Below are 13755 nucleotides of genomic sequence, written 5' to 3' on the forward strand. Positions count from 1 at the left end.
CATAATTATTGCAAATATGTATGTTTGGTTCATTAAGCGACAAGAAATTTTGGAGTATAGTCATTGAGGGCTGTGTTTTTTGCTTTAAATGGGTGATTGTCTAGGATAGTTCGTCATAGGCTAAACTTAGTGCAGTCCCGGTAACCAGCTAGTTTACATATTCTATATATATACACATATATACCAGAAACGACTTATTAATCAGCTTAATTACACATTTTAGTTTTGAAGAGGCAAATATTTTATATATTTCTTTAAATGTTTAAATGACCGATAGATACTAATTATATTTAATCTTTAAATGATATAATTATTTATATAATAATAAAATAAATAATTACCGATAAAAATATACAGATATGTTAAATGATATATTTTTAATTTAATTAGATATATTTGAAATATTGCAATGACTTTTGGTCGATATATTAATATTTTGGTAATGAAGTACTTTTTTGAATGGCACAAATTTTTAATGGAAAAGAAACAAATGACATAAATAATAAATATTATCCGTTAAATACTTATTAAATAAATGACTGCAGAATTATTTGAAATTTTCATTTGGTGAATTTTGAATTCAATTAAGAAAATTACTACCTATGTAAATAAGATATATTTATTTAGGGTTTATATCTAAGTGATAAATTGACTAATTCAACAGAACATATATTGCTACACTGATAAAATAATTTAAAGCAAATGAATATTGTTGTAATCTCCTATAAAATATGCCCGACAAGAGAGGGAATGGCAGTAAGATAGAGAGAGAGAGAGAGAGAGAGAGAGACAGAGAGAGTAAGAGAGGAGAGAGGCAAATATTAAGAAATGAATTTATAATTTTTTCTTTCTTAAAAAGCGTCAAATTATGTCTTTTATTCAAAATTTAAAAAATATTTTACTTAAGCCTGTAGATATTATACTCTTATATTAAGCATTAAAACATTTTTATTTAAATGTGCATATCTGATCTACTTCTGGTCCAATTTAAAAATATATTGTTTTAAAATAGCCTTTTGATTGATAAAGTATATAACAGTAACTTACAAGCATGTGGCCATGCTACTGCCTTTAACGAGGGTAGAGAATGTTTGGAGCCGCTAGTGTAAATAGGCGCTGCTATTTACAGGTTTAAAAAAATCAAATACACATCTCAATATTATAGCCTTGTCTTGATTGAAAGTGCTCATCTCAGGATCTCTCATTTTGACTCATTATTTTTATGTTAGATAATCCGTATTTAGGAGCTTAATAACGCTACATTGTGTCGATTTACGGCCCTAACGAGGACCTCAATCAATATGGCAAACTGTATAAAGCTTGTATCGGGATAGGAATTTGTATCTCCTAGTCTCGTTCGAAGGTCTGGGCCGAGATGATTTTATTAGAAACAATTCTAACTCTCCACTCTTAACAGATCCGATATTACAGATCTGACAATGCATTACACTTCTCTTACCAAAACTGTTAAGCGAAAATGCTATGAGGGTAGTTAATTTTACTGATTTCTTGCTGCATAAATGTATACGGTCCATTATATTCAAGTGCGAATATAGCAGGAGCAACTTTACGGTTGACTTTTCCGGGAAGAGGCATTGGGGAGGAGTTATAGCCAACTCGATTGACCAATCAGAATTCGAGAACTTGACCTTGAAATGCCGACGATAAATATTGCTTTACGTAATATGTTTAAACGATTTTGTGTTAGAAACTTATGTTTAGAAATATATAAAGTTTCATTCGATTTAAGTGTTTTTATAATACCACCCTTTGAAATGCCTATGATTATATTATAATAAACTTATCCAATCAAAAGGCACTCGCACTATGGCTTACGATAAAGCTTTATAACGCAAAGTATGGCGACTTGGTATACTGAAATTATAATTTTTGAGTATTCGAGATTTTAAAATATTGCTTAATAATAATAATATATTTTTTTTAAATATAAACGCCGACCAGCAGCGAAGCTAAACGTGTTTTTAATTTTCGTAGGCCTACTTTCATTATATATTTTTTTAGTTTTTTTTAATAGAGTATTTTCTAAAATAAAATCATAAGCAACGAAAGAGTTCTTACAGCATAAAGATAAAATATGTTATTTTTATTACGATATATTTTCATCGAAAATTAAAATGTTTAATCGAAACTTTTCAACCATGCTTACATTATATGGAATGGGAAAATGGCAAGATTATTTTAATTTTCAAAAAAAAAAATACTTTCATAGATAAACTCTGATTATATACCATACTGACTAGTAATAGTTATGTGCACATTAAATCTAATCATACAATCTCCTTACAACTGCATACACATTAAGACCACAGATAATATCAACGGGAACATAATTTATACACAAAGCAGCGAACGCAACGCTCGAATTCAAACCGACCAGTATTTAAAAATGGAACGTTTCTGTCAACCCATCGACAGGTTCTTTACGATAGTGACGTCGTGACTCCTTCGATTCAGATCTTTCGCCTCCTTGCTGAGATTCGATTCGACGAGCATCGAGTGTCTTTTCGCGTTAAGATCCTTCTTCCTTCTGACGACGTCCGGACTGTACGGTTCGGACACACGCCTGTCGAGATTAGCGTGACTCTGTGCCTGCGTGTTAGAAAACGAACCCTGTCTATGGAGCGACGGCGATTGTTGTTCTTGATTTAAATTTGGAAGGTACGTTTGGAACGATGGTCGGTTTTGCGCTGCTTCCATGATGGAACCTTAGAGGCAAAATTGTTACAAATAAATATATTGTTTCTATTTTAAAATTACATCGAAAACAATAGCACATTATTAATGTCGAGTAATAATTGTAAAAGTGTCAAAACATTGTATGATAATTTATATTGTATAGCTAAGTATTAAATCTAAATACCAGAGTTAAGATGAGAGGAAAGTTAAACATACGAAGGTGAAAATAATGAACACACGACATCGAACTACGGATTTTTATTTATTCAATAAAATAAAATGTAACAAATAATGAAAAGCATGCGTTATAAAATGTCAACGAATACATTCGTGCGAAGTGGGACATAATGTAAACAAAGTAGTCATTTGTTTAATTTTTTTCTTCCTTTTTTGATCAAATAATATTATTATTATTATAATTTGAAGTTAATAACCCGATGCTCTCCTCTTTAGGGTATTTCTCTAGCATTGAATATAATGTTTTATTTACAAAATATACGATTATTATTAATAATATATTAATATCACATGATAAAATGGCACATAATAAAATTACTATCACAAAAATATTTAACAAATCCCTTCACCAATATTTTCCAAAGATTTATTACTAATTGTATATTAAAAACTTTTTTGACTCACTAAAATATTCCCTAAAAAGAATACTGTAGTGTATAGGTAAAAAAATTAAATGAAACTATTTTTTTATTTAACATTTTCGAAGACTTATTGTTTTAAAAATAGAACACTATCATTAGAATAAAATACTGTTACAGAGTAACACAAAATATACCTATCGAGTTTTGTTTACATTTTGTCTTTAATCATTAAAAGAAAAGAAAAAAACACAAATACAGAAACCGTGCAGGCAATTAATGAGATACGTCACAATTTAATGATACGATTAGTCATTAGATAATGATTTGTACAACGAACTAATTTTCATCATCATTCGGGCGTCTAGGGCGGAATACTCATGCCTACAATACTGGATTTTATATTACAGACATACAGGACAAGCTTAAAATAATTTACTAATATGTATTCACCTGAATCAACATTAAACAGGGTTTTAATGACCTACAAAAAAGAGACAAGTTCAATTCTTATTACTGGGAAAGTCAACGGTATCAATCGATAACAGTATATTAAAATCGATTATGTATTCAAATAATCGATATCAACAGAAAATACATTAAATATGTTCGTGTTATCTCAATAACTAATTATTGTTTTTTTTTTAATGTCTGTATATGTAATTAAAAAAATATATATTCGAATAATAAAATGAGAAAATTAAAGGTTTTTTTGTAATGGTCATAACTGTGACATGCCTTAAGTGTATGTTATGGGGTATGTTGTAATGTACAAACGTTTAAAGTAGCGTTGTAAGCCATAAACGCAACTTCATGATGTACAGTGCGCACAAACATTAAAAACCAAAGCATGGCGAGTTATCTTACGTCCATTCCACGAAACGAGCTCCCAAAGGAATATTGCGTTTGTGTGATTGGTTAATGCGCGTGACCTTATATGGAAAATTCATTTCTTACGATTGTCTTACTTGTCAGAATCAGTTCGCTTATGTCTAGCCGAGCGCATCGACCAATCAGCTACGAGGGTTTTGTTCAGTGGCATAGCTATCGTAGGACAGGTGATGCAGTACAACAGGGCCCCGGTTCAGGGGCCCTCTAAACTAAACCTTAAGCTTCTGAAGCTAGAAAAAAACGACCCTTCACCTAAGATTTCTTATTAGGTATCCATAATTATAAAGGGTATTTATTAGTTAAAGAGGGATGAGAAAGAGGGTGTGAGGGCCCGATTCTTTTTCTATGCACCGGAGCCCTTCCTCATCTAGCTACACCACTGATTTTGTTCCCTAAATATCCGATTCGTGAAATGGAATGTAATTGACGAGGTATAGTATTTTTGTTACAAATGCATGATTTTGCAGGTGTTATAAACATTTGGAACTATTCAATTAGGTATTAACTGTCATCAGTGTCATAATAAAAATAAAAGTCATGGTACACATGTATGTAGTCAAAAAAACAAAATTATCGTGTTAGGAAAACTCACTCGGTGCGGAGGTGTAGTGCGTTAATCGTATTAGTTAGTTAGGTGCAACATTTTTATTTATATATGCGACTTTTATATGCACTTTGTGTGAAGTGTAATGGAAATGTTTTCGTCAAATGAGTATTTGAATGAGAATTAATTATCATTTTTTTATAATCCATGTTTATATCATGCGACTATAAAATCCACATCCGACTGAAACCTTTATGACGTAATAATGTTAAGTCTATGTCGATGTAAGCCAAATTCTTCCAATCAGCTAAAGATACATTACCAGAAACAGTCATCACATGCATGCGACAAATGTTCTAGGCAGTTAATTTTTTTCTAAATTGAAAACGATACAAGCTAAACTTTGTATGTGTGCGTGTGTCACACTCAAAAAGATTTTATGTAATCATTCAAATATCAAATGTTTGTGGTAATAGTGTTAAAAAGTATGTCGAATGGATAAAAGGAAGAAGAGTAAGAAAGCAGCGAGGGCCGCATAGTCGCAGGCGAAGAGCGCCACGGCTATGAGGGCGCTCTCGGCGCGCGAGTAGCGGGCGGGGGGCGGGGGGGAGCGCTTACCCAGCGTGCGCACGAGCCACGGCGTCACCGACTGCTTCTGGGTCATGGCCGCCTGCATCTCGCTCAGCGCCGCGTTTAACTGATGGCTCAGCTCCTGCGAGGCGGTACCGGTCAAACATATCGAATGTTCAAATAAAACTAATTATAACGGACGAATCGCGTATGTTAATTATTTTTAAACATCCCGACGTTTCGAGCACTTTGCAGTCTACCCGTGACCACGAACACTGTAATATACGCGATTCATCCGTTATAATTAGTTTTATTTAAATGTGTAATAATCGCGAAAATTTAAGACAACATTATATCGAATGTTTTTTCAAAGACTAAGAACTCTCGAAAGGGAAATTTCTGCAAGGCTGGCTGGATAGATACTATTTATTGTTCTTCAAAACGTCAACCCATTATTTGTATCGCTTGGGAAACATTTCTGAAGCGTACTGACAGTATTAAGAATGTTATCACACTATAAGCGTTGGTGAGCACTTATCATCCACGTGCACAGTCTACACGTTTACAGCGGGCTGCGTACGTAGGTGTGTGCGTGTGTGGGTGTGTGCGTGTGTGGGTGTGTGCGTGTGTGGGTGTGTGCGTGTGTGGGTGTGTGCGTGTGTGGGTGTGTGCGTGTGTGGGTGTGTGCGTGTGTGGGTGTGTGCGTGCGTGCGCACCTGGTTGCTGCACTGCGCCTGCACGTGCGCCAGCTTGACCTGCGCGAGTTCGAGCTCGAGGTCGCGCACGCGCTGCTTTAGTCGCGCCTCCGTGTCGCTCGAGCTCTCCTTCTCCTCGCCCTTCGGCTCCAGCTCTGCAATCGGTTACGGGTAAACTATTGTTAGTTACTCTATTATCATATTATATTGTCTACTCAGAGTTATACATTGCTAACCAAAAATATTTAAAAAGGTAGTTTCTTTTGAGGTAGTGTAATTATCCATACAAGATAAAACTTCCAAAATTGTACTTTTTTTTTGTATAAAAGTGAAAAGAGATGTGTACGGATGTATTATATTACATATACAAGCAACTCGCACACACAAACAATTTTGACACGTTCACGCACGCACACTCACACATTCACACGATTTCTGCACCTATTATGTCATTTCGATTACATTTGGACCTGTTATGTACTATCTTGTCGTGTGCAATGTACCTATTTTTTATAAAAATATTATTACATATATTTATTTTAAATAAATAATACTAGTACTAGATAAAATATATACCCTCTTTGTTGTCTTTCTGTGCTAACTTCACGCTGCAACTGACGCAGCTGTTCACACAGTCCTAAAAATGAAGAATATATATTAACATAGGAAACTACATAGCGAAAAATTTACCGCGCACTTAAATGTACACGTTTTACTATTAGAAAATAGAATTGGGGAGCTTTTTTCAAGTAATTATAATACGGTAAGCTATTATGTCGATCCTTCTAATAGGTCGTAGTATTACTACTGCTACCTTGTAAGTACTAAACTATATCATTTTATAGGACTTTGTTGAGATGATTGATCAAAATAAAAAAGAGCGCATTTTACTGAGCTTTAATTTTATTTGCTTGAGTGATACATTTTCCATTCTTGCTGTGACGCACTAGATTTTTAACAAACAGAGAGTAAAAAACCAAACAAAATATTATAGAACTTTGCATCCAGAAAACAAATAGATGGCGCCACTTGTACAAACCAATACAATAATTGAAATAAAACTAGTTTATAACGGATTTGAATCGTGGTCACGGGTAGACTGTAGTCGCACGCTGTAAAGTGCTCGAAACGTCGGGATGTCAAAAATAATTAATATACGCGATTCAAATCCGTTATAACTAGTTTTATTTCAATGTGTAATAATCGCGAAAATTTAAGACAACAATACAATAATGCTATAAATTTACTTATTTACAACAGGCTTATATTTAATAGTTGAGTGTCACATTATTAAAATATTTTTACATAAATAAAAAAAAAATCTTTGTTAAAGAAAACAAAGTCTTATTACCTAGTACTTAAGGTTGATATGAGTTGTAGCAGTCAATTAAATATAAACTCGCCTGCATTTGGTGTAGCTGCTTGTCGAGGCGCGCGCATATCTCCCGGTAGTCGCGCGCCACGGCCGCGTAGTGCACCGACTCACGCTGCGACTCCTCCAAGTTACTCCGAGTCTTGAACAAAGAATTCATCTTATTATGGTTTGTCTGTGTGTTAATTAACTCTATCTTATAATATTTAACTAATATTCAACATTATATGATTCCAGCAAAAAACAAAGTGAATAAATCGCAGACTATTTAAATTTACACCTATTATTTTACTTTAAAAATAATCAAAATAAAAATTTATAATCATATATACACTGATATGATAAATGATAAAGATTCTGTCTATTCACCCGTCTAATAGTCTAAACGAACGGACCGAATATAATATATCTATTGTTTGAAGTGAGCTTGATCCCCAAAGAAAATTTGTTTTTCCTTCATTATATTTACAGTTATAGTATTACAATAATCGTTCAAAATAATTAATTCTTAATAAAGTTACCTGTTTAAGTTGACTTTCGAACATATCCTTTTCTTGTTGGAGTTGTGTATTTATAACTTTTAATCGTTCCAATTCCACATTGATCTTTTCTTTTTCCGCCGATTCTGTAATAAATGTAATCGCGTTTTTGACAATTATAAAAAGGCAACGTACAACATTATGAAGGCTTTATTTTAGTATATAAACGGACTGTGGTATTATGTGTATGTATTACTTACCTTTGATGAACTTTTCGTATTCCAATTGATACTTCTGTAGCCTTTTGACTTTAATACTGCAAGCCAGTTTCACTATCTGCCGCGAAGCTTCCTCGGCGCGACATTTCTTCGGTAACGTTACTCTATAATCCAAAAAAGTAAAAAAAAAATAAGTTTCATCTTCTCAAGCTATGAGTTTATTTTGATAAAATTGACCCAAGAACTTAGTGGTTTTAAGTTTATTAAAATCCAAATCGTTGGTCCAAAACTTGTAAATAAAGTAAAGTTAGATAATTCATGGAATATAAACTTAACGTCTTAGTACATCGTACTTACATTGTATACATATATACTTATAAAATAATATAATAACATAGTGGTAATTAGTATGTATATATATACTTATATATGTACATACTACTTATCACTATTTCAAAGATAATATAAAGTGTTTTAAATCAGAAAATAGTTGTCAAAAAAACATATACATAGTCCGAAGAATAAGTACATAGTACTTACATAAATGTTTAAAATAGGAAAAGTTTTTTCGGAATCATTATTTCAATCGTTGAGAGTCAGAGGTATAATATTATTTAAAATACCTGAAATATTTGAGTACGCCTTCAAAATCGTGTTGCAAGAGATCCTTTCGAGCACGACTGAGCAGAGCCAGCGAAACTTGGAAGAGGGTGTCCATTCCTTGTAGCAGAAATACGTCCAGGATGTGATAGACCTACGAATGAATTATATTATGAACGCTATGTAATAGATGATTGACTTAAAGTAATTATAAAATATCATGCAAAATATATGAAAAAGAAACGCTTTATAAAAATAACTAAGCAGATGTGTTTTGTTCAATTATAGTTAACAATGTTTTATTTATTTATTCTAAGCATTTTTTTTTATAACTTACCAATGGTAGTGGAAACCGAGCAGTGAATACTGTAAGGAACCACTGCGACGCGAACATGTGTGGTTCGACGCCCAATTCTTGGAAGTGTGCGCGTAAGTCGTTTAGTTGTTCCTTTAAGAAAAAGAGCGTCTCATTATTATACAAATCCGGCTCGAAGGACCAATCATACATTTCTTATCATTACATTTACATTATATAAAACAAAGCCGCTTTCCGCTGTCCCTAATGATGCTTAGATCTTTAAAATTACCCAATGTATTTTGGTGCGATTGTTTTATAGATAGAGTTATTTGAGAGAAAGATTTTTGTATATAATATTTTCATCATGGTTTGTATCTGTTGGCTGAAAATAATATTATGTAAAATCTACAGGTATTACACAACTTTGCCAAATTATTATAAGAAATGTTTGCATGTTATGTAGTTTAGAAAATCATGAAAATATACTCCTCTTTACGACCCATATTATTATTTGTAATATCAATAAACTTACCTCCATCAATCTATCCAACTGGTGCAACCTCATATAGAGTGCTTCGAAACCATCCTTATACAGCTCTCGTAATCCGTATCCATACATCAAACGAACCAGTAGACAAAACGCTTGCTCTTCTGGCATCTGTAATATAAATGATTCTTTTGAATAATTTGGATTAAACAAGATATTTTCACAATTTCAAAATTTCTATATTAATATTTGTCAAATTTTTTAACCCGCCCATGTTCAAATGCTTATTTAACCAAATAAAGTCAGTTATTGATCATTTTTACTTGCAATCTACGTATTTATACGAGCAATGCGATACATATGCGATTTCATGAATTTGACCTTGAAATTTTACATAATTTACACCCAAAATTCCACATTAATGATGAAAATTACAACAAAACTATTTAGCAATACAACGCTGTCAGTTCGACTTACGTGCAGCAGCAGCGTGGCGGCGAGGAAGCTGAGCCCCTGGCAGTAGCCCACCTCCACGTCGTACACGGCGTAGGCGCGCGCCATGCGAAGCAGCGAGTCCTGACCCAGCCCGCCGGCCTCGCGGAAGAAGTCGTGTGCCGGGAACGTGCGCGCGATGTCGCGCTGGATCACCGCCTCGAACGGGCAGTCCTGTTAACCCAACCACACTAACCATTATAATAACCATAACCATAATACGCTCCATTAAAGACACAATATTCACCAATGGGATAACCCTGTATGGTTGAATATGTTTGTTCCTCTTAATTCGAAACCCAATTTTGTGTTTAAATTTCGTGATTTTTTTAATCGTGATAGTGTCTTCATAGATAAACTTATATTTGCAACAACAACAACAACAATAACAACAACAACAACAATAACAACAACAATAACAACAACAACAATAACAACAATAACAACAACAACAAAAACAACGACAGCAACAGCAGTCTGCAAATTTTCCACTGCTGGGCTAAGGCCTCCTCTCTCTTTAAAGAGAAGGTTTAGAACATATTCCACCACGATGTTCCAATGCGGGTTGGTGGAATGCACATGTGTCCAAATTTCTGTAAAATTAGACATATGCAGGTTTCCTCACGATATTTTCCTTCACCGCCGAGCACGACATGAATTCAGTGTGTGTTCGTTTGCCTGGGCTTGAACCCGCAACCATCGGTTAAGATGCACGCGCTCTAACCACTGAGCCATATTGGCTCCAACTTTTATCTATCGAATAGAATTTGGTATCGGGAAATCATTAATAGGATACATTTATACTTTTATCCGGTTAACAAATATCCGTGTATAATCGTACCTTGCTGATGAGCGTACGGTATGTCTCCATGAGCTTATCGTTCTGGTCGACGCCGGCCAGTCTCAGCCAGACCTCGCCTCGAAGCGCTTCTGGCACTCCCACACGTACGAGCTGACTGAGAGCGCGGGGACGGGGTCCGATCCAACTGCGGAATATTGGTAAAACGTTAAACAATCCTATTTAGTCAATATAGGTGAAAAACAAGGTAAAAACAACACAAACAATCATTTTGTTACTGTAAATTATGTATTACCAATAAATAATGACTTTTTTATGGTATCGGTTGGCGGACGAGCATATGGGCCACCTGATGGTAAGTGGTCACCATCACCCATAGACAATGACGCTGTAAGAAATATTAACTATTCCTTGCATCGTCAATGCGCCACCTACCTTGGGAACTAAGATGCTATGTCCCTTGTGCCTGTAGTTACACTGGCTCACTCACCCTTCAAAGCGGAACACAACAATACTGCGTACTGTTGTTTAGCGGTAGAATATCTGATGAGTGGATGGTACCTACCCAGGCAGGCTTAAATTAATTTTTGATTAATAAATAATGACTGCAAATACAAATAATATATGTGTGTGATAAACCACTTACTTTCTGAGTACTTGTGCCCAATTCTCAAGTACGTCTACGCCACAATCTTTAGACACTTCGCCGGTTCCACTTAAAAGCGGTTCATCGCCATCTGTGAAGGAGAATCAAAATTTGGTTATGATCGAAATAATTTGGCTTTTAAATAAAAATGACAAAATCGTAGATGACAAATCCAATGAGACAACTATAATCCCTTTAATATATTTACAACTGACCAAAAGTCGATATAAGTTTAAGAGCTCGTATTCAGTAGCGTAGTACGGAATTCCTGCACAAGCTCAAATTTATAAGCACTAATTATGAATGGAATCGCCAATGGTCATTGACCGGATTAAAAGCATCTATCTTAAATTAACATCCATAAACGCGACATCAGAGTCGCCGAGGCCGTGCTCTCTCTGATCAAACGCGGACCAGGACCCGCTGGATTGTATTAATTCGAACACATATACTGCTATATATTATTTATTATAGTTTATATATTATTTATTATACATTAGTATATATTATTTAATAATAAATAAAAAAAAAAAATCAGTGTGGGCCACGTCTCCCAAGAAGACGACAAAAATGATTTCCAGCGAAGATCTGATGTTTAGTATAAATATAAAACGCCAAAATGTAATTGAATATAAAATGTAAAAAAAGGCACGGGCATCTGCGAGCCTGTGGATGTTGTATTTTAAATAAAAAAAAAAAAAAAAATTGTAATCCAGATATTGTATGTAATAATTTAATGTGTACCGGAGTCGGGCTCCGAGGGTGAGGGCGGCGCAGGCGCGGCGGAGAGCGGCGACGGCAGCAGACTGGACAGCGACAGCGGCAGGTTGAGCCGGGACCGGTCCAGCTCCCCCGACGTCTCCACGCTCGACACTTCGTACTGCAGCTGCCCCAGAGAGTCTACCGACTGGAAATAAAACATTCATGGACTATCTTAACTTGAAATAGAAGTACACAATGGTAATATCCGAAAAAGAAACACGTTTGGACTTTTTGACACATAAGATTTAACTAAAATGTTTGATGTGAGATTTGAACTACTACCTGAAGTTAGAGATGTATTTTTCTGTTACACGTCAAACTGTACAATAGTAATATGAAATTTTGGATTCTTTTGAGAAAGTCGAACATAAGGCAAAGATTAACTAAAGTTACGACCTTTCTTTCCTAATTGTATCTGTTAATGTTATATAAGAAAATATCAATTAATAAAGGTGTTGTAGATTTACCTCTCTCAGGTTAATATAGAACTGTTGTACGAGTGGTCGTTTGGAGTAGTACCAAAATCGCTCCGCTGGTGGATACACTTTGACTGGTGTTTCGATTACTAACCTGTAAATGAAAATTATAAATTTGTATCTGTAACTTTTTGGATATTATTGTGTGATTATTAATAACGAAAAATCCTAATCGATGTCGAATTATTGGTCTGTATGGCCATGTCGTTAGACATTGACATGTTAAAAAGATTGCGTCGTCAAAGTCGCTTAAGCTCCACTGAACTTTAATGTGCTGAATTTGTGGTTAAAAGTCCTCTCATGCTCGGTGATGCAGGAAAACCACCTGCATTTGTTTTGTTTAAACGAAATTACGCCACATGTGTATAGACGAAACCGCACATTAAGCAGCTTGGTGAAATAAGCTCCAAAACTTCTGCTCAAAGAAAGAACAGACCCAGTAGTCAAACTTTTAACATACAACCAACATCATCTATATCAATTTCATTTATCCACTATCGTAACAAATAATTACACATGCGGATTACGGATCGTTAAGAATAATTACAAATACGGCTGATTGAAAATGCACCAGAACTTCTAGACAAGCCAGTGCTACATCTTCGTCGATCATGGTCGTCAAGTAAGTTGGTTGTGGTGGGTGGGGGGTTGTGGTCAGGGCACTTACCGCAGCGGGTCGCGGATGCCGCGGATGACGAGGTCGAGCGCGAGCGACATGTATGCGGGCGCGCCGTCGCCGCTGGCCAAGTTGAAGGCGGCCAGCGCCGACTCGCCCGCGTTCCACAGCGCGCACACCGAGCAGCCCGAGCCGCCCGACGAGCCGCTCACCTGCGCGAACATGTACGTATAGTACGACACAAATTAGATGTCGCATCGACAAAATTCGTAAAACCGATCACATCCGAATTGAGTACGCCATACCAAATTATCAATATTTATTTCTCATGCGAATATGATCTTTACACAAACGTAATAGCTTATAATATGATATGACGTAATATATTCGTCAATTTGACGCGTCGATTTACATGCACTTGCTTTCTCTGACGCGAGAATCTATAGCGACGAATAGCGTCGAATGGCGCGATAGGGATCTATTTCTATTGGTTGTGTAAATCGGCAGTAATCGGTTT

General features: G+C 35.3%; 1 protein-coding gene across 5 annotated transcripts in view; it reads right to left on the reverse strand.

Annotated features, from left to right (window-relative positions):
* Positions 1-1118: 1118 nt before the first annotated feature.
* The window catches only part of LOC124538160 (rab GTPase-activating protein 1-like), a 33614-nt gene continuing 20977 nt past the window's right edge, over positions 1119-13755 (reverse strand). For 3 of the 5 annotated variants that reach the window (XM_047115123.1, XM_047115133.1, XM_047115122.1), the window contains exons 10-25: positions 13290-13450; positions 12614-12716; positions 12129-12291; positions 11385-11475; positions 10781-10925; positions 9925-10113; positions 9493-9618; positions 9000-9110; positions 8686-8816; positions 8105-8226; positions 7887-7990; positions 7397-7507; positions 6570-6630; positions 6015-6148; positions 5347-5440; positions 1120-2726 (exon numbers count right to left, since the gene is read on the reverse strand). In XM_047115123.1, coding sequence (XP_046971079.1) covers positions 2422-2726; positions 5347-5440; positions 6015-6148; positions 6570-6630; positions 7397-7507; positions 7887-7990; positions 8105-8226; positions 8686-8816; positions 9000-9110; positions 9493-9618; positions 9925-10113; positions 10781-10925; positions 11385-11475; positions 12129-12291; positions 12614-12716; positions 13290-13450 — 2151 coding nt within the window. In that variant the 3' untranslated portion in view covers positions 1120-2421. Of the gene's footprint in view, positions 2727-3746; positions 3778-5346; positions 5441-6014; positions 6149-6569; positions 6631-7396; positions 7508-7886; positions 7991-8104; positions 8227-8685; positions 8817-8999; positions 9111-9492; positions 9619-9924; positions 10114-10780; positions 10926-11384; positions 11476-12128; positions 12292-12613; positions 12717-13289; positions 13451-13755 lie in introns of all 5 variants that reach the window. The other 2 variants (XM_047115142.1, XM_047115151.1) reach the window with 2 other exon arrangements.

This window comes from Vanessa cardui, chromosome 2 (assembly GCF_905220365.1).
Source record: "Vanessa cardui chromosome 2, ilVanCard2.1, whole genome shotgun sequence".
NCBI lineage: Eukaryota > Metazoa > Arthropoda > Insecta > Lepidoptera > Nymphalidae > Vanessa > Vanessa cardui.